Source organism: Martes martes (assembly GCF_963455335.1).
Source record: "Martes martes genome assembly, chromosome: 10".
Lineage (NCBI taxonomy): Eukaryota > Metazoa > Chordata > Mammalia > Carnivora > Mustelidae > Martes > Martes martes.
Window position 1 is genome coordinate 51,735,216 of NC_137898.1, and position 19,741 is coordinate 51,754,956.

Below are 19,741 nucleotides of genomic sequence, written 5' to 3' on the forward strand. Positions count from 1 at the left end.
CCTTTCTCTCATTGTGTGCAGTTCCTTGAGTACTATTTCTCTTGATGTGTAGACCTGTAAACTGAAGAGAGTATGTATCTGCCACCCAAGATAGTGGGACAGGCCCAGAATAACTTCTATAGATTGCCCTCTTCACAGAGAGGGAAACCGGAGACTGCGCAGCGGTTACTGGCCCATTGTAATTCTCATACACAGCAAGGCACAAGTGACAGAAGCCTTCTTTAGGTCCTGGTTTTACTGTCTGGGAGGAATTTACCTTGTCTCTGGCTACCCCCTCAGGGCTTTGGGTTCTGCCCTGACTCTGACTCTTCCTTTTCTATCGAAAGTAGCTCTTTCGTGTAGCTGAGTAGTTTTCTCCATCTGCTTCATGCCCATAATATTTCAAGTGTCCAGAGCCTTCCCTTCATTTTATACTGTCTCTGTGCTTTCCAGTACCAGCCAATATACTTCATTTAAAAACTTCGGATCCCTTTATAACGCACTGAAGTCGACAGGAGGCCATGTACAGATCCCTTTACCGTGAGTCCCTTCCTCTGTTGGGTTCCCTGAGAGAGTGCTCTGGGACAGGGGTTCTCAAGAGTCTCTGAAGCCTTACCATTTACAGAGGATCTGCAAGGCCCACCCTTCAAATCATTAGAAGGCCTTTTGTCTGTCTCCCTGAGATTCTCTGAGGCAATGCTTGAAACCATTTTTTTAGGTCTTGACAAAGGATTTTTTAAGATTAGATAAGGGTCTAGTCCTACTCTACCTCTTTTTCAAAGAGGTTTATTAGGGGATAATTTAACTACAGTAAACTGAACCCTTTAAAGTGTATAGTCTGATCAGTTCACACACCCGCATGCACATGCACACACATAGTAAAACTCCCAGTACAATCTGGAAGCCATTTCTTAATTTGAGAATTCTTTCCTGTCTAGAGAGACAGAAACAAGTGTTATTTTCTAACCTAGAAAGCCCTTTCTCGTTTCTGTTTCCTTTCCCTGTTGCTTGAAAATGAAACAGTCCCTTTTCTGGCTCTTCTCTTCCTTCTTGTACTGTAGGCAGCTAGACGTTGGATGGCACCTGCAGCGCTCTGCTCCAAGATACTTCAAGCTGGATCATCAAATTACGTAGATTTCCCATTTTCCGTGTTGCTGTTGGGGACAGAATTACCAAAGTTTTCAACCTTTTTACGAGGGTCCCCTTCCCTCTAGCTTCTACTAACATTTTCCTTATTTTCCATTAACCCCTCCTGATAGCCTGTCACTCAGTCCCCAAGTCAGTGATTTAGGATTTTGTTTCAACAGCACTAAATTTCTAGGTACCAAAATCTGTTCCACGTATTGACTGTGACATAACTACCCCAGAATTCATGGTGTAAAACAACTATTTTATTATGCTCACAGACTCTGTGACTTAGGAATTCAGAGAACACTGCAGGGATGGCTGGTCCCTGCTCCATGATGTCTGGCACCTTGGCTGGAAGGACTTCAAGGTGTAGGGTGACTCATTGACTAGGGGCAGGTGTCACCTAGAGGTATCTTGCCTCATGTCCGGGGGTTGATGTTGGCTATTTCTGGAACCTCAGCTGGGTCTATTAGAACACCTATATGTACCTTCTCTACGTGGCCTGGGCTTCCTCACAGCATGGGAGATAGGAAGTAGAAGCTGCTGGTTTCTTGAAGCTTGGGCCTGAAAATTGGTGCTGATTCATTTCAGTTGTATTCTCTTGGTCAAACAGTTGCAGAACCCAGATTCGAGGGAAGGGGTGGTTTTTATAGGAGACATGTCAAAGAATTAAGGGATCATGTTTTAAAACCATTGTAAGTATCTTTAGTATGGTTTCCTGGAGCTACATTTCTCTCCCTGTTGGCTTTGCACAATACCTGGTTCTGCTTTGTAGAGCAGTCCCATTTTTACTAGGTAGGGTTTTGGGGATATTCCTGTAAGGCATCATTTTTTACCCGCCTCAGTGAGGGCTTCTGTCTTGTAAATACTCTGTGTTCATTGCAGCTACTACTTAGAGGATTTGGGGTTCCTGATCCTCTTTGTGCTTCCCTAGAAATCAGCTGGAAGGTAGACAGATAGGGCTTTGGTAGATTCTTAGGTGTACTTTTGGAAGTGAAAAGGTGACTTAGTTTCTGCTCTGACCCTACCTACCATTCTACTTACTCTGACAAGCTATGGTTGACCTCAAGAGTCTCTGTAGATGGTGGCCCATATGTAGTCCCACTTGGAGGAAGAGGCATTCTAGACCCTGTTGAAGGCTTCCAATCTTTTGAAATGAGGTTGCTTTGGGAACAGGAAGGCCAACTTGTGTCACCCTGTCCTTTGGCTTTTTATCAGGACCATCCCAGAGTGGGATGTCAGTGGGAGTTTTTGAGCTGAGCCCCTGCTTTGGCCTGGGGGACAAGCTTCAGGGCTTGCTAATGGGACTCACGCAGCCTTCCTCTCCTTTCTCCTCCTCGGATGCCTCAGAGTATGGCCTTGAGGGAATACAGTGAGAACATCATCTCCAGAGTTGAGGCAGTCACTGTGTGGTGGGAGGATGCTGATGTCCACTGAGTCAACAAAGGACTACCTTCATTGAACAGCCCTGGATTGGTGAATGGCTGACTCCCAGACTGTTTCACTGGGGAGCAGGCTAGACACCTGTTTAGTAGAGACTAAGCATACTGGAAGTTGGGCTCCATATAACCTTAATCTTCAGATCAAGGCTTGCTTCATGACATCCACAGTCCATCTTGTTACCTCCGGGACTATTTCCTGGACCCACAGGAACCTTCCCCAACTGGTCCCAACTTGGTCCTCTTCCTGATACCGACAACCCCAGAAGCCCTGACAGCAGAACATGATGAGTTCAAAAGCCTCTTGTCATCAAGGACTAAAGATAGGCTTCCCTCCCAGAGAGCTCTTGGGTGCACTTGGCAATATATGGGGCATCCCTTGGCATGAATGCTTCCCACTGTGTTCCTGGAGAATGGCTCAGATAACTAAGCGAAGGTTTGGGTTGTGTTCTTAGGAAACAATACCAGAGGGAAGAGCACATAGTTTGCATTTTAACTCTCACCTTCTGTCTATGTATACATATACTGCACATGTTTTTTCTGTAGATTTGTCTTTCTGTACCCTTAGTTCATACTCTCTTTCCTATTCAGTTGTCTTACATATTTGTCTGAGTGTTTATGCTCCTCTGTTTCCTTTAAATTTCCTTTGCATTCTCCCCAGCCTTTCCTCTTTCTTTCTCCTTTTATCTGTTTATCTTACTCCCTCTCCTGTAAATGTTGCTTTTGGCCAGTCACATGCTGCAGTGTTGGCATCCACGCCTGTGCCGAGCAGCAGATCTGGCTGCCTGCTGACAAGGCGGTGACATGAGTGCCTAGTTTCACAGTGTCTGCCTCCCCAGGGGCAGGCCTGGGGTTTTAGAATAAAGAGCAAAAGATGATCAGAGCCCAGTCTTAGGTGTCTTTTAGCTGTGCTGTATTTATTTTTATACTTCTTTTACCTTCCTGGAGGTATTGTGTTCAAGCACTTTTTAAATGTACATCATTTTAGCCACACAGCTAGTATGTAAGGATACTCAGAGCAAGTGTTTTTACTGTTCCATGGATAAAGAATTGGAGGCTCAGAGAATTTAGATGACTTTTCCATGAGCACATCCAGAAAGTGAGGGAATCAGGACCAGAGGAAATCCGGGTTTTCAGACTCTTGGTCTGGTATATGATTTTTGCCTTTATGGGAGAGTGCTTTACAGCAGTGCTGGTCCGCACTAAATGCTTTATGTAACTTTTTGTGTTGTTCTTCAGGTCACATGTGACAAAGAGGAGGAAACAGGGAAGTCTGTGACTAATATCCTGGGTAGGCATAAAGAAACCCAGGTTTTAACTATTTATCTTTTATTTACTCTTTCAGTCACTCAATATAAATATTAAGTCCCACTAAATTCTAGATGCAATGCAGAGTAAGGAATATCAAGATTAATAAGACACCATCACCACCTTCAACTAGGTCCGCTCATCATCTAGTAAGGGATACAGGTAAAGAAACAGTGTAGTCCAATAACATGTTGCAAGTACCATAACAGACATTTTTCCAGGTGCAGTGGAGGCATAAAAACTTGGCCATCTCCGCCTAGATGAAGGGGGTAGGGTCAAGAGAGATTCCAGAGTGGAGCCACAGAGATATGTACATGAACAAGCCAGCATCCTAGGCAAAGCAAACAATATGTGAAGGCCTAGAGGCATAAAAAGCAAGAAGTTTGATGTGAGTGGTTTGGGGATTGTATGTAGGAAAAGGCAGATGACAAAGTGAAAATAGGAATCGATCATGAGAGACCTTGTCATCCATGCCAGTGAATTTGGATAGTGGGAAGTTTCAAGCATGAAGAGTTTTGCATTTTAGAAAGATGTCAGAAGATGAGAGGACTGACTAGAACTAGGTTAAGATTGAAGGCAGAGAGAGAAATTAGATCGTTTTAAGAGTCCTGATGAAAGATCAGATCTAAACCGAGGGTAGTAATAACAGAGGAGATGAGGAGGAACTGGGGCATTATCTGAGAGATGTGAAGGTTATAGAATTGATAGATAGGACTCAGTCATTAAGTACATCAGTCTGTTTCGGGAAGGAGCTCAGTACAGATGCTTGAAGGAGTAGGAAGCAAAGAACAAATCTGGACCTTTTCTCTCCTCTATGGAATGCACTGGAAAACATGAGGCAGTAAAAGCCAATGATGGAAGCATAGAGCAGCAGAGGAATGAGACCATGTGAGAAGACATTCAGCCCAGGTGGGTGGGAATGAGAGCAAAAGCGGTTCTGCTATCTGAGGCTAACCCTTCTAGATGGGCATGGTATCCCCATCCCCTTTACTGCTTGTTTAAGGATATTATTCCAAGTTTGCTCTCTCTTATCGTGCATTGGCAGCTTTTCTCTGTAGTGGATCAATCCAGTCATCATTCAAATCATTCAAGCATACTGCATCATATCTGCCAGCTCAAGCTAACCAACAAAATGCTTCTATTGCACTACGTTCGTTCTCTTCCACACACCTCCTCATTTCTGTCTTCTGCAAAAGTGCACAAGGGTTCCCTTTTCTCCATATGCTTGCCAATGCTTATTATTTCTTGTCTTTTCGATACTAGCCATACTTAGTCATATAGTTTTAGTATCTATATACTGCTGATGATTCCTAGGTGAGGTTTATAACCCTAACTCCATTCTACCAGGTGCTCAGGCCAAAAACCTTTCCTTGACTTCTCTTTGTCTCTCATACCTTTTATCCAATTCATCAGCAAATCCTCTTGGTATAGCTCTCGAAATAGATTCTTCTCTTCTGCTCCCATTCTAGTCCAAGCCTTAATAATCTCTTGCATGGCTTAATTCAGTGTCCTTTAGGTGATCTCCTTGCTGCCACGCTTGCATCCCTGCACTTCATTCTCTGATGTGAAGTCAGAGCATATCATTTTTCTGCTAACACCCTTTTAAGAGCTTCCTTTCTATCTCAGAGTAAAAGCCCAAGTGTTGCTATTGGTCCATAGGGTGTTCTGATGCATCTCTGACTAAACTCCAGCCTTCTGCTCTCCTCACTCCACTCTGTCCACGTTGGGCTTTTTACTGAGCCCAGAATACAGTAGGTAGGTAGTTGCCTCAAGCCTTTGCACCGTTACTCCTTTTGCCTACAACATTTCTCCCCTGCATAAACTCATTGTTTACTTCCTTAAGACTATATTCACATTGTCCCCAGCAGAGGGGCCTTCCCTGATCTCCCTCACTGTGACTCTCTCTCTCCCTTTAGCCTTTTTTATTCTTCTTCATTGGCTCCATATCCATCTCTCAGTGCTGGTTTGTTTATTGTCTGTTTGCTCTAAACAAATAAAGCCACACTGCTTCCCTCCACCAGACTATAACCTATCAAGAGACTTCATCTAATTTAATCTCTGCTGATCCTTGATGCCTAAAATAGCTCCTGGTATATATTTGGATCAAGGCACCACCATTCATGTAGCTATAGTTTCCCATTGTCCAACAGGGGGAGAGTTACCTTGCTTTCACTGCCAGCCTGCATTTGAGGAACAGGAAAATAGCTAGAGGAGACTGGCGTCTGTGAGGGAGGGAGCACCGCCTCCCATCTATGCCCAGGAGATGCCACCTGCCATGGGAACACTGCCACAAAGAACCGTGCATCCTCATCGCCAGTCCTCAAGCCTCCTTGTTTTCTGGGTTAACAGGTTGTTCCTGAGCCCTCCTTCCACTTGGGGCAAAGACTGATGGAAGCTTATTCTATAATTGGGATTACAGAACTAGCTCCATTTGCAGGAAGTGCCCCGAGAAGATTCTCAGGCCAGAGCTCCTAGTAGGAGAGAGAATGAGATCGAAACAAGAAGACCATGGAAGCTGCTCTTTGGAGAAGTAGAGGAGAGAGGTGTGGGGGAAGGTTCAGGGCAGTGGTTCTGCACTGGGATAGGGCAGACCAATTATACACGCAGCTGACCTTTCCTCCCTGCATCATTTTGCTATTAGAATAGTTTATTACTTCTCATGTCTCTGTGCATTTACTGGGCAGTCCCTCTTCTGGTTTGCCCTGGAGTCTTTCATGTAGCCAAGTTTGGTTGAGTCCACCATGACCCCTCTCACATGCCAGGCTCAAGTTGGGGCTGGCTATTGGCTTCGGGGACCTCGGTTGCGCTCCACATGGCCTCTCATTCTCTGAAAAACTAGCTTGGCTAGTGATAGTAATAATGTGATAATAATAATAGTAATAATGTGATGATAGTAGTAATGTGATAGTCTCAGGGTAGCATTCCAGGTATGTGAAGGCAGATTCTGCAAGGCCTCCTGAGGCCTCAAGTTCGGGACTCAGCTTAATTTCTACTCCATTCTGCTTAGCGAAATAAATCAATTGGAGAAAGACAACTATCATATGATCTCCCTGATATGAGGAAGTCGAGAAGCAACATGGAAGGTTTGGGGGGTAGGAAAAGAATAAATGAAACTAGATGGGATCGGGAGGGAGACAAACCATAACAGACTCTTAATCTCACAAAACAAACTGAGGGACGCCGGGCGGAAGGGGGGTAGGGAGAGGGTGGTGGGGTTATGGACACTGGGGAGGGTATGTGCTATGGTGAGTGCTGTGAAGTGTGTAAACCTGGCGATTCACAGGCCTGTACCCCTGGGGCTAATAATACTTTATATGTTAATAAAAAAAAATTTTCTACTCCATTCTGTTGGTCAAAGCAAATTACAAGGTCAACCTAGTTTTAAGGGGCAGAAAAATAGAATCCACCTTTTAATAGTATGAGCTGCAAAGGATTTATGGCCAGTTTAAATTTACTCTCTTCCTCTTTCACTCCAGATGTTTAGAATCCAAGGACAAAGGTAAGCTCTTTGAAAAAGTTTGCCAAGTGATTATTCAGAATAGTGAGCCCCCTGTTAGTTTAGTAATTATCAAGCTAAGACTGAGTACTATGTGTTAGCCACTGAGCTCAACACTTGATGTGTTGTCTCTATTCCTTACAATAACCCCCTGAGATGTGTGTTCTTTTAACCTCCATTTTACAGATTAGGATACTAAGATTTAAAGACGTAAAGTTATTTGCTCAAGGTCACTTAACTCATTAGTAGCTACTCTGAAATGTGAACCCTAAGGCTTTATAATGTTCTTACCCTCTGTTGAGAACAACTGGCCTAGCATAACCTGGTGAAAGACTTAATACTAATGATAATTCACAGTCATAGTGAGTTACAGTGTATGATATCAGTTCACATCCATAGTCTCATTTGCCCATTATGACAGCCCTGTGATATAGTCAGAACAGTTTTAAGGAGTTGAAACTGGAAGCTCAGAGAGAGTGAGTGGCTTTGCTTATAGTAAATTCCTAAAAAGGTAGAAGCAGAAACTTGGAGACATAGCAATGAGTTCTTCTGTCAAGTGAGAATCTCATGAGGGCAAGGCCTTATCTCTATTGTTTACGAATTTATCCCTAGGACCTTGGAGTGAGTGAGTGCTGCCTTCTCTGGGCTGCACCTGGGGATGACTAGGCTCCAAGTCAGCGTGGGCAGGCCCCTTCTCCCATCCCGAGCTATTAGAACACACTGGGCCTGGCCTGTGTGGGGAGGCTGCGCAGGGAGCCCCTGTAGCTCTGCCCCAAACAACAGTGACACGAAGACCAGCACTTTTAAAGGGAAGGGCCACTCTCTTCTCTATCTGATCCATCCTGAGGGGAGAGAAACTAAACTTTAGTTAAAGCAGGCTAGGTTTTCTGGCATCTGGGTGATTCAGGCAGTTAAGTGTCTGCCTTCGGCTCAGGTCATGATCCCAGTGTTCTGGGATCGAGTCCCACTTTGGGCTCCTTGCTCAGCGGGGAGCCTGCTTCTCCCTCTCCCTCTGCTGCTCCCCCTGCTTGTGCTCTCTCTCTCTCTCTCTTTGTGTCAAATTAAAAAAAAAAAAAAAAACTCTTTAAAAAAAAAAAAGGCTACGTATTTAGGGTTTGAGAGAATTTCTTACCTTTGAGGTTTTTCCATGCTGGAACTACTAAGGGAAATTAGGGAGTCATGTTCTAAAAGCATGCTGGAGTTGGACAGACCAGAGATCTTTACCATATTTCTTTTCATGTGGAGCCATGCCGTCCACACCTCCTCCCCAACCCCATAAACACAGTGGCTTCATGGCCTGGTGAATACCTTATCTTGAATTGCGGAAATTCATCCTTAGGGGAGCATATATCAAAAAGTGAGGAGAATCGAGGCACATACAGGAGGATTCCTGAGAGATTCTGAGTCTCATTAGATGCCTGTCCTCTCCCACTAGAGTTTAAGCTTCATGAGGACATGAATTTTTGTCTCATTTATTCTTGTGCCTGGTACCTAGAACAGGGCCTGGGGTATAGTAGGTGCTCACTAAGTATTTGTTGAATGAATAAACACATGTTCAGGTTGTTTTCTATTAAAGGCATCTTCTCCCACCTCCAAATGAGAATAATGGAAACATAGAGTCCTTTGTGGAGTCCAGACACCGCTGGCTTACAGGGCTGGACCGATGATGACCTTTGGCATCCACGGTTCTGTGAAATAAATGCGGCACTTAAGGCCTCCCTCAATTGTGAGTAGGTTGGGATCTCCCAAGGCTCAAGCCTGGCGCATCGCCCTGCTGCTGCCTACCCCAGGGAATGCTGAGACTTATTCTTTTCACACGTCCTTGCTGCGCCGAATCTCTTTGGTCATTGGCTTGGCTGGGCACTGCATTTCTCTCATCTGTGCCCATATACACGTGGGATGGCTCTTGTTTGACTTGCCCTTTTAAAAACAACTTAAGCATGTTGAGGTTTCCTGTTGATCGGGGGCAGCCAGAGGCTATGACCCAACAGGGAATTGTCGGCCAATCCCTGACTCACCCAAGCTCCAGTTTTCTGTGTGTGAGCAAGCAGTGACAGGAGGCTGGCTCGAGGGCAGCTGGCTGCCTTCCTGTGGATGGCATGGCCCTCTGGAGCCTCTGAGGCTCCCTGCCCAGCTTTAAGGGCCATGCCTGAGGGTCAGGTAGGCCTTCGTAGCATGCGGCATTGGCTGTCTTTGAACTAAAAGAAGATGCCTGCTGGCTTTGAACTAAAACTGTTTGAGAAGAGGGCCAAAAGTTGACAGTGAGGGCACCTGGGTGGCTCAGTTGGTTGGGCGACTGCCTTTGGCTCAGGTCATGATCCCAGCGTCCAGGGATCGAGTCCCACATCGGGCTCCCGGCTCCATGGAGAGTCTGCTTCTCCCTCTCAAGCTCTCGCTCTCTCACTCTCTCTCTCTCTCTCAAATAAATAAATAAAAATCCTTAAAAAAAAAAAAGTTGACAGTGATTACCCTAACAGACAACTAGAAAAGTGTACTGAAAGAGAAGTCTGCTCAGGTTCTCGTCATTAAGCTCACCTTTACCTTTTCCTTTATTTGTCCTCCATTCACTGAGCACCTTCCAGATACTGAGGACGTGTCCTTCCACATGGAAGAAATCACGGACTGGTAGGGAAGAGGTCTAGAGGTCTCAAGGGGGAAGACGTCCCTAATACTTGGAAATGCTACGTTTGAGACAGGGCTGTGCGTGGTGCCCTGAGGGTTTCTGCTGCGTTATGTCTGGGAGCCTTGGCAGTTCACAAAGATGGCAGAGGCCACTGCTTCCTCTTGAGCGGGGCAGCGTAGTGTTCTATAGGTTCCTGTCCTGGCTTCCCGCCTCACCAGCTGAGGGACCTTGGCTGAGATATTTAGTTTCTCTGTGCCTCTGTGGTTTTCACTTGTAAAGTGGGAGTAATAAACAATAATAATTGTGTAGGATTTTTGTGAAGACTAAATGAGTTTACTAATATGTGTAAAACCAGTTAGTTAGAACTCTTCCCCCTACTGGCTAAGAGCTGCCAGTGGATTTAAGGCTGAGGAGCAGCAGGTGCTGGTCTGAAGCGGTGCCACCGCTGAGGAGCTGAGGTCTCCCCTCCCTACCGGCATCCTCGCTAACAGCGCAGAGAGGACCCTTTCTGGAGGGACCCTGCTGATGCTTCTGAGACCTTCAGGGATCTGAGTTCTGCCGAGGGGCAGCATGCTGTGCCGGTAACAGAAGTGTCAGGAGACGGGTTTGTTAAGGAGACAGAGCGAAGGGCTTGGGGGTATACTTGGGGTACTTCAGGAAGCAGCATGCAGGAGATGCTCTACTGAGAACCGAGCACCAGCATTTCTTCCCGGTGCCACGTTCAGCGGGGTGGTGTTGGTAGGTTGAGATCAGTCGTGGTGGGAATATTTATACTACGGAGCTTGGCCAGTGTTACAGATCTGTGCTTTCTCTTCAGAGGGCTGATGGCTAAACATTTCTACAGCACGGCCCTGGCCTTAGGGTTCCTTTGTGGCCGATGTAGCTTCTTGGGATCCTCTCCCCTGACCTAGAGCTGGGCTCTGTTCCAGACGGCACTCAGGGCCTCTGGGATCGAACTGGACAGAGAGACCCATTGAGTTTGGCCTGCTGTGGATAAGCAGCGTTCCTTTCCTTGAGGACGGCTTTGCCAGGTATACTTGAAAAGAGCACTTTGGGCTTGGGTGCCCTGCAGGAAAGAGATACTGAGCGCTCCAAAAATGATATGCCATGCCTCTCATTGTCAGGCCACTCACTGCCATTTTCTCTTCTTTTCCTTTTTCTGTTTTTGTTTTTGTTGCTTTTAGGTCTCAGTCAGTCTCTCCACCTCCAGTTCTGTCCCCACCAAGGAGTCCCATCTATCCGCTCAGTGATAGTGAAACGTCAGCCTGCAGGTACCCGAGCCGCTCCAACTCCCGGCTGCTCCTCAAGGACTGGCACCCCCGTAATCTTTCACCCCCAAATCCTCAAGCTCCCTCCCCAGGCACTGCACCACCCGTCTGTCCCCTCAAGGCCACCAACTTCAGTTATTCGGACCGAAGCCCTTCAGTGTGCAAGAGAGAGGACCAGAAGGAGAACGTTCAAGGGGAAGGCCAGGATGTAGAGGGAGTAGCTGCTTGCCTCCCTCTTGCCCAGAGCACCCCGTCCTTAGGGCCAACAGCTGGCCCACGGAGCTTCTTTTTGAACCGCACTGGCAGCCGTGCCCACAGCCTGGGCATCCGAGAGAAGATTTCAGCATGGGAGGGGCGCCGAGAGGCTTCGCCCAGGATGAGCGTGTGCGGGGAGAAGCGGGAGGGCTCTGGGGGCGAGTGGGCGCTCAGTGAGGGCTGTCCCAGCGTGGCGCCATCCCCCTGCAGCTCAGAAAAAGCCTTCGATTTCAAGGGCCTCCGGAGGATGAGCAGGACCTTCTCAGAGTGCTCCTACCCTGAGACCGAGGAGGAGGGAGAGGCGCTCCCTGTCCGGGACTCTTTCTATCGGCCGGAGAGACGGGCAGGCTGGAGTGAGCCCAGCTCCTTCCTCAGGGGGCATGGCAGCAGGAGAGAGAGCTCAGCAGTGCTGAGTCGGATCCAGAAAATTGAACAGGCCCTGAAGGAGCAGCCAGGCCGGGGACTCCCCCAGCTCCCCAGCAGCTGCTATAGTGTAGACCGAGGGAGAAGGAAGACTGGGACCTTGGGCACGTTGGAGGAACCGACAGGGAGCACAAGTGTGAGCACTGGCAGCCGGGCAGGAGGAGTGGCTGGAATTGGGGGGGAGGCAGGCCCACCCCTGGAGAGGGAAGGCAATGGCTCCACTAAGCCAGGGACCCCTGGAAATAGCCCGAGCTCCCAGCTGCTGCCGTCAAAGAGCTCCCCTGATCCCGCTGTGAACCCTGTCCCCAAACCCAAGCGCACCTTTGAATATGAGGCTGACAAGAACCCCAAGAGTAAGCCAAGCAATGGTCTACCTCCTTCGCCCACACCTGCTGCTCCACCCCCCCTGCCCTCTACCCCCGCCCCACCAGTCACCCGGAGACCCAAGAAGGACATGCGTGGTCACCGCAAATCCCAGAGCAGGTAACAATTGCTTCTCCAGTGTCTTTAACGGCTGGGCACAGTGGCTTTCTTTTCCATGGAAGTTGCAAAAACAGACTGTAATTGTGGGTCACAGTCAGTAGTCCTTCCTTGGTCCTGGAGCAGTGAATCATCGTCAGGTGGTAACAGGAGTTAGGTGGAAAGGAAATTGCTCTGCTCTTGCTGGGATAAGGATCCGTAAATGTGAGTGGGGTTGGGGGAGGGGGTGACAGTGGTTCTTCCAAATGTTGCCTGCTGAAGGTGTGGGCTAGATTTGGCCTTTGGGGGAGAGTTGGGCTGTGTCTTGAGCCCTGTCAGAACTTCCTTGGTGCCTGTGGGAGGGGTAGGGCCATATTCCTTGTGGATAAAATGGGCAGTCCCTTGAAGACTAGCAGTAGGATCTTAGCCTCATGACCACCCGAAATGCCGGCGCTAGAAACTTACTTCTTTGAAGGAAGCATCATCTGAATACTGCACGTTGTCCTTAACATGGGAGTATTGACACATTTAGGGTGATTTTCTCTTTCCTTAGGGCTTCCTGGCCATTTAGGGACCCTGGGCCTATAGGGAGAGGGGATCCTTGGATCCTGAAAGGGGAGACTGAAGGACAAAGGAGTTGAAAAACACTTTCCTGGCTTCTTGGCCATGTCCAAGAATGACCTGTCCTGACACTCTCAGTGTCTTCCTGGACAGTCTCGGCATTCCTGGCCCTGGACTACCTGGGCCATCTTAATGTGACCAGGAGCTTGAGCTGCTGGGGTTCAGGAAAGTTAACAGGCATCTTATTCTCTGAATTGGGGTAGGCTGGAAGCCTGCCTCCTTGGGAAGTCCTGTCCCCCTCTCCCTCTTTGCCTTTCTCTTCTAAAGCAAAGTCAGATGGCATTCAGGTTCATTTCAGTTCTCGGGATTCTTCCATTGGACCACACACTTCAGGCTGCATCCCACATATCCTATCTCATATAGGTAACTGTTTGTGAGAGGAAGACATCAGAAAGTTTCAGATCCATGGGCCAGAAGAGCCCTTGGCTAAGGGTAATCCTACATTTTGGCTCACCCTAGCATGCTCCCTGGCTCTTAAGTCTTTAACAGCCTACCAAGAGTGTTTGCTTTGTTCTTATTTATCCATTTCTATAAACACCATCTAGAGCCTGCCATGCATCAAACCCTGAACTGGTTAAGAGCACACAGGGTCAGATAAGATGGGGTCCTTCCATTCTTGATGTGGTACAGGAGATAGATGGACAGATAAACGCTAGATGCTCTTCTGTGTGCTCCCTGTCAGAGTAGGACGCTATAGAGACCCAAAGGAAGAGGCAGCTAAATCAGGCTGGGGAGTAAGCAAAGCCTCCTTATAGACGGAGTTGCTGAGCTAAATTTAGAAGAGCAAAAAATTTGCAGTTAGCTAGGTGGGAAAGGGGGGTGCGGGAGAGTACGTCAGCCTGGAGGTTTTACACATACTCCCACACACATTACATTTATACGTAATACATACACACACACACACACACACACACACACACACCCCATATATGGAAGGGTTACTTCACATAAGAAGTAACTTCGCAAACTTAAAAATCTGTGCTCTTGGGAGAAAAAAAGACCACTCAAAAAGCATAGCCTGTTTTATTTACCTGTTCACATAGCGAGCATATTCCCTCGCAGAGCAGGTGAGTTTGTTTCTATTGTGTCTGGTATGATTCTTATATTTAATACACCTTTTTATTTTTAAAAAATGCAAGCCAAATATTTCTTTGGATATTCAAGCAAAGAAAAAGAAATCTGCTAAAAAAAAAATCTGTGGAGAAATTGATTCTATTAGTCTTAATTCAGGACGGTGTTTTGGTCTTCAGCGTGGTGCCTTCCTGAGGGATTTTCAAGGGTAACGTGGCAGAACATGATTTGTGTCTTATTTGCTGGACTTGAGAACTACCTGCAAAAGATGTTGACCCCACTGTATATATATCCACGAGAGCTTGATCTCAGACCACCAGTTTCCGTGGGCCCACGTTCACGAACCACTGCCCTCAACCATTGCATATTTAACTGGGTGAGAAGTCTGGGTCAGAGACAGATTTGGGAGCCATCATGGTAGGAATAGTAGATAGAGTGATGGCCATCAGTATTTGGCCCCCAGAAAGTACAGAGTGAGAGAATCCTAAAGACGGGACTCTGAGAGACCCTGGCATTTAAAAGACAAGTAAAAAAGGCAAACCCCTCACAAGAGCCTGAAAAGTAAGTGCCAAAGAGGCTGTTGCTTGTGTCACAGAGGCGAAGGAAGGAGAGTGCCGTTCCAGAGTGTTCAGCTATGTTAGGCACTCCAGAGTAGCTAGGTAAGCTGAGAACAGAATGTGGCTTTTAGGACACTTGTAGTCCTTGACTTGCACCCCAAGACTCTCAGGAGTTTTTCATTAAACAAGAAAAAAAGGCTGAGATGTCTAATGGTACCCAAAAGAAGAGGGAGGTGTTCATGGGTGGGAAGAGGTCTTCAGTCAGTGCCTTTCCTTTCTCCCCCTCCCCAGGAGTTTGCTGGGACCTGCCTTGGAGAGGGAGAGAATGCAGCTGGGGTCACGTCTTAGATAATGGAGGAGAGGAGGAGAGAGTGCTGTGGGCCCAAGCTGTCTGAGGAGCTGAGAAGCTGTGGTTTTGAAATTAGCAAATGGTCATTTGCAGTGTACAAAGGAGATTACTAGCTGAAGGGAAACTGGCTCTTGGAAGTAGCTTCCGACTATAAATTGGCCTTCTAGTTCCACCTCAGAAGCAGTATGGTTTTTGTTTTTTTTTTTGGAAGTCTCAGCCTTTCCTCTTCCAACAACCCACCTACCACCCCAACTGCTTCCCTGACCCCCAGACAGCCCTGGGTACCACCCACCCACTGTTGAGCCCTTGCCACTTGTTCAGATCAGGAGCCCTTGCTAGGATACAGGTGTGATGGAGACTCCAGAGGCAGAACAGGGACTCCATTCTTGTGGTCCTGGTGGATATTTCTCAAGGATGATATGCTCCAGGACTTGGAGGCCCAGGTCAAAAGCTTAGACCTTGGAGCCAGACAGTCTGCGTGAGTCCTGCCTCCTTTCACTTCGTCTCCCTGAGCCTCCACCTCCACATTCATAAAATGGCACAATAGCTCGTAGCAGCGTTATGAGGATTAATGATATTCACATGCAAAGCATTTGATACGGCATCTGATGCACAGCCCCCTTCTTAGCTGTGGGGGCTGTTATAGGGATTATTTGCAGGAACCCAGTCTGGAGCCTTGCAGACCCTTTTCTCTTCCTTTGAGTGGTAAGTTTTGATCCATCTTTTTTTTTTTTAATTTTAAAAAAAAATATTTTATTTATTTATTTATTTGTCAGAGAGAGAGAGAAGGAGCGAGCACAGGCAGACAGAGTGGCAGCAGAGGCAGAGGGAGAAGCAGGCTCCCTGCCGAGCAAGGAGCCCGATGTGGGATTCGATCCCAGGACGCTGGGATCATGACCTGAGCCGAAGGCAGCCACTCAACCAACTGAGCCGCCCCAGGCGTCCCAGTTTTGATCCATCTTGATGCATTGCTTGGTAGCTGTTGGTGAGGAGGACGTATGGTCTTTGCTCTTGCCAACGGCCATTCCCCCAACAAGGCAGTCGGAACCTAGTTTTGCTGGAATGACTCATGCTCTGTTATCCACAGAAAATCCTTTGAGTTTGAGGATGCATCCAGTCTCCAGTCCCTGTACCCCTCTTCTCCCACTGAGAACGGTACTGAGAGCCAACCCAAGTTTGGATCCAAAAGCACTTTAGAAGAGAACGCCTATGAAGATATTGTGGGTAAGCTCTGGCAGAGGGGGTGGGCTGGCTTGTCTCTGGGAGCTGTAGGGCAGGAACAGGAGGGACACCTTAGATTCTACTTCATTCACTGGGGGCAGAGTTGGCCCAGCTTCAGGAACTTCTCAAGCAAATGGGCACTAGAGGAAGCAGCTTAGCAAAGACTGAGCAGCTGAGAAATTAAAGCCTGACCTTGAATGAACTGAAGCCCAAAGGGTTTCTGGGACCACAAAAAGGGGAAAAACACATCATCCTTTTTATTTTTTTTTTAATTTTCAGAAATCTTCCTTAGATGTGTGTCCTTCCTCAGTGGTGTGTCTTTAGGCAAATCACTTTTCGTAGACCTCTGTCTTCTCACAATGTGGTGATAATGATGTTGTGATTTTAACAATAATAATGATAATAGTAATAAAACTTCAAGGGATTATTGTTAGAATTCATTGAGATAAAATCTTTATCCAAGTACCTAGCAAAGTGCCTGGTCCTTAATATCTGTCTCCTACTTTCCGTTAAAGTAAATGGTGTCAAGAAAGCATCTGAGGTTTTACTCTGCTTGCAAACAAGTCTAGCCCTCCCTAGTTTCACAGATGCTGACACAAGACACAAGGACTTTATTGCTCACAGCACACAGGAGGCATGAGCTCTGTGTCCACGTGGGTCCCCCTTGCTCCCAGTTCCCATGAGGCAGTGTGGAGGAGGTCCAGGTAGAGGCTGTATGCATAGTGGGTCTGTGTCCCAGCTGAGGATCTCCAAGCTTAAGGAACCCCAATCTTTTCAGGGGGTGGCTAGCAAACATGCCCAACCTTTGCCCCACCAAGAGACGTTATCTTTATTCTGGTCAGGAAACAAATCTGCCTCTACCCTCCGGGGAGACACCCTCTGTCTTCTGAGGTGGTTTGCTATACATCTTTGAAATGGTAGTCTGGATGGTTTCATTCCTCTTGCTCAAAAGTCAGAAATCTAAAGTGCCATGGAGAATTGTCCTTCAACAATTGGGAAGACTTGGTGTTGGCAAACCTGTGTTCCAGAGTCAATGAAAAACCAACTGACTGGGGTGGGTTGGGTTTATTTTGGGCTTTCATTCTAATTCTGGCCTCGTTCTCTTCAGCGGGTACTTCAGTTCCGTTCAAGTAATGTGCTGTGTGTGAGTGTAGAGAAGAGAAGCAGTGTGCTGTGCACTTGACCCCTCCTCTCTCATCTCTGGCTCTGTCTGATCTCTGTGTTAGGACTTGAGGCTGGAGACCATAGGCTTAGATAACACATTAGAGAGGGAAGTGGCCCTAGTGGAGAACCTTCCAGATTCTCCTAAGACTGGGGAATCTTCAGAAGAGGAGGTCATCTATTCCCTCATTTGATCTGAGCCACGAGTGTCATTGTTTTCTCCTTACAACTCGCTGGGCTGGCGTTTCTGGAGAAATAGCAGAGCACTGCTTGGATCCACTTAGGCACTGCTTCCCAGGAATGGAGTGCATAGTATACAGCCATCCAAAATTAGGTCATAACCGGAAGACTGTGGGAGTGCGATCCCTAGAATAGCAAAAGGGTTAGGGAGGGAGGCCTTTTCCCTTTACACTGGGAAAAAGCTTTGTACACATGGTCCCCAGAGTTGAGGTCAAGAGGTGTGGGGATCAGAGGCACAACCCCATCTTCCTCCCCACTCCCGTTGCAGGGTACATTCCTGTTTCCTCTAGCTGAGAAGAAATCGGAATGTGTTCTTGCTGCCCGGGGCCCTTGGGAGCACCCAGTGCAGCAGCTGCAACGGGCAGAGGAGACTCGAGTTCTTAGGCCCCTCCCCCAGCCCAGCGGGCTCTGCCCACGCTGTGCTCCTCTTCTCTGAGGAGGCTTTGCAGCCTGATCGGGCTGACCAGGGATTTCGGGAGAGGAGATGGATGTTTTTGCATCAGCTGAACTGAACTAAGAGAAAGAGGTTTAACCATTTCTCCCTGTCCAGAGTTCCATGATCCTAATCTCTGTTTAGCTTTGTTTGGGGACTGTGTCTGGTGGGGGGTGGGGGAAATGAGAATCTGGGGGGCGCTGTCCTGGGCAACAGAGCTGTTCTCTGGGCCTTCTTTGGTCAGGTTAGAGAGAAGAGGAGGAGGGAGGCAAGGGTGTCTGGACCTCAGTCTCCAGACTCAGTAGAGGAGTCTTTGCCACTTTGGGATGCTGCAGGAGGAGGGAAGGAAATACCGGAGCTGCGTGGCTCCTTCCTGAACGGATGAGCTAGAGCTAGGGGTAAGGGCTGGGATGGGAGGAGGCTGTAGTGGGGGTGTGATCCGTTGCTGCTCACCTAGCTTCTGGATTTGGAGCATTGTGCAGAGTACAGGAGTAGTACTCGGGAGGGTGTTGGAAGGAGGGCAGGGAGTGACCCAGGTACCTGGGTTTGGCTTCAGCCTTGGGGGTGGTGGGGTAGGGCTGTTCAGCATTTGTAATTAGTTCACTGCTTTGGACACAGCTTCTTCCTTTGTATCCCCCACAATAGCACTGGCTAAATTTCTAGTCCAGGGAGGCTAGAGGGAAATCTAAGAGAGAATATCTCTTTCTCTTAGATTCTGGTTGATCTGTCCCTTTCTCCTTCCCTGGTCCAAGAATTTGGATCCCCCAGAGGCTTCACGGGGGCCTTCGTTGCTGCACTATGAATGTCAGTTTCATTTTTGCCTGGGATTGAACAGTTCCCTGGACTTTCCAGGAGCCTTCTCTTCTGTTCTTGGCCCTGCCTGTGCTCTGTGAGCTTCAGGTCATTTTTGGTTCTGTTTGGATTAACCAACTCTTATGCTGCTTTGCTTGCACAGGGACAGACAAGGCTTTGTTTTGAGTGTGTGATCATGGGCTTGTGGGGGACAGGGAGCTCCCGTGTTAAATCTCCATCTTGGGGACCAGCTGATTGGATTGGAGTTGCTAGTCGGTTAGAGGTTGAGGTTTAGTTGGCCCAGAAATGAACATGTCTTCTCTATGAGCAGTGGACTTGAACAAGGAGCCTTGGGGAATTTGTTGGCCTCCCGCCCACATCAGGCATGACGCCTGGGGACCTGGGGTGGGATATTCCAAGACAGGCTGAGGTTTGTCCTGCTAATTTGCAATAGAGGGGTTCAAAAATAAAGTTACTGCCTTGCTGCTTCCTGGGCTGTTAATTCTCGCCTGTCCAATTTGACATCTGCCCCTGGAAGATGCTGCTGTCCCACAAAGCCTTATAATCGTTTGCATTCTGAGGCTGACACTTAAAAATGCACCCAAGGAAGCAGCTTATTAGGGAGTTATGTGGAGTGGCCTCGGCGCCTGACCAGGGAGCCTGGACTGCATTCCTGCAGAGATTCCCACTCCCAGCAGCTAGTTGGGGCTGAGGGAGAGTTTCCAGGAACTTGAGCGGGATGGGAGCTGGGGATAGGGCCGGTCAGCCTGACTGCAAAGCTTTTGGAGCTTCTGCTCTCTCTGTCTTCTCTCCTTTGTCCCCAGGCTGGAAAGTAGGAAGGCACAAAGGGTACCTAACAACACCAAGGCTGTAGCCGGGGCAGTTGGAGAAGGGTGTCCAGGCTTGGAGGGTGGGTAA

The 19,741-nt window shown here is 47.8% G+C and overlaps 1 protein-coding gene across 2 annotated transcripts in view; it reads left to right on the top strand.

Moving 5' to 3' along the window:
• The window catches only part of DENND2B (DENN domain containing 2B), a 76,283-nt gene that overhangs the window by 29,581 nt on the left and 26,961 nt on the right, over positions 1-19,741 (top strand). For both annotated transcript variants that reach the window (XM_080815484.1, XM_080815483.1), the window contains exons 3-4: positions 11,158-12,402; positions 16,064-16,200. In XM_080815484.1, coding sequence (XP_080671610.1) covers positions 11,158-12,402; positions 16,064-16,200 — 1,382 coding nt within the window. The remainder of the gene's footprint in view (positions 1-11,157; positions 12,403-16,063; positions 16,201-19,741) is intronic.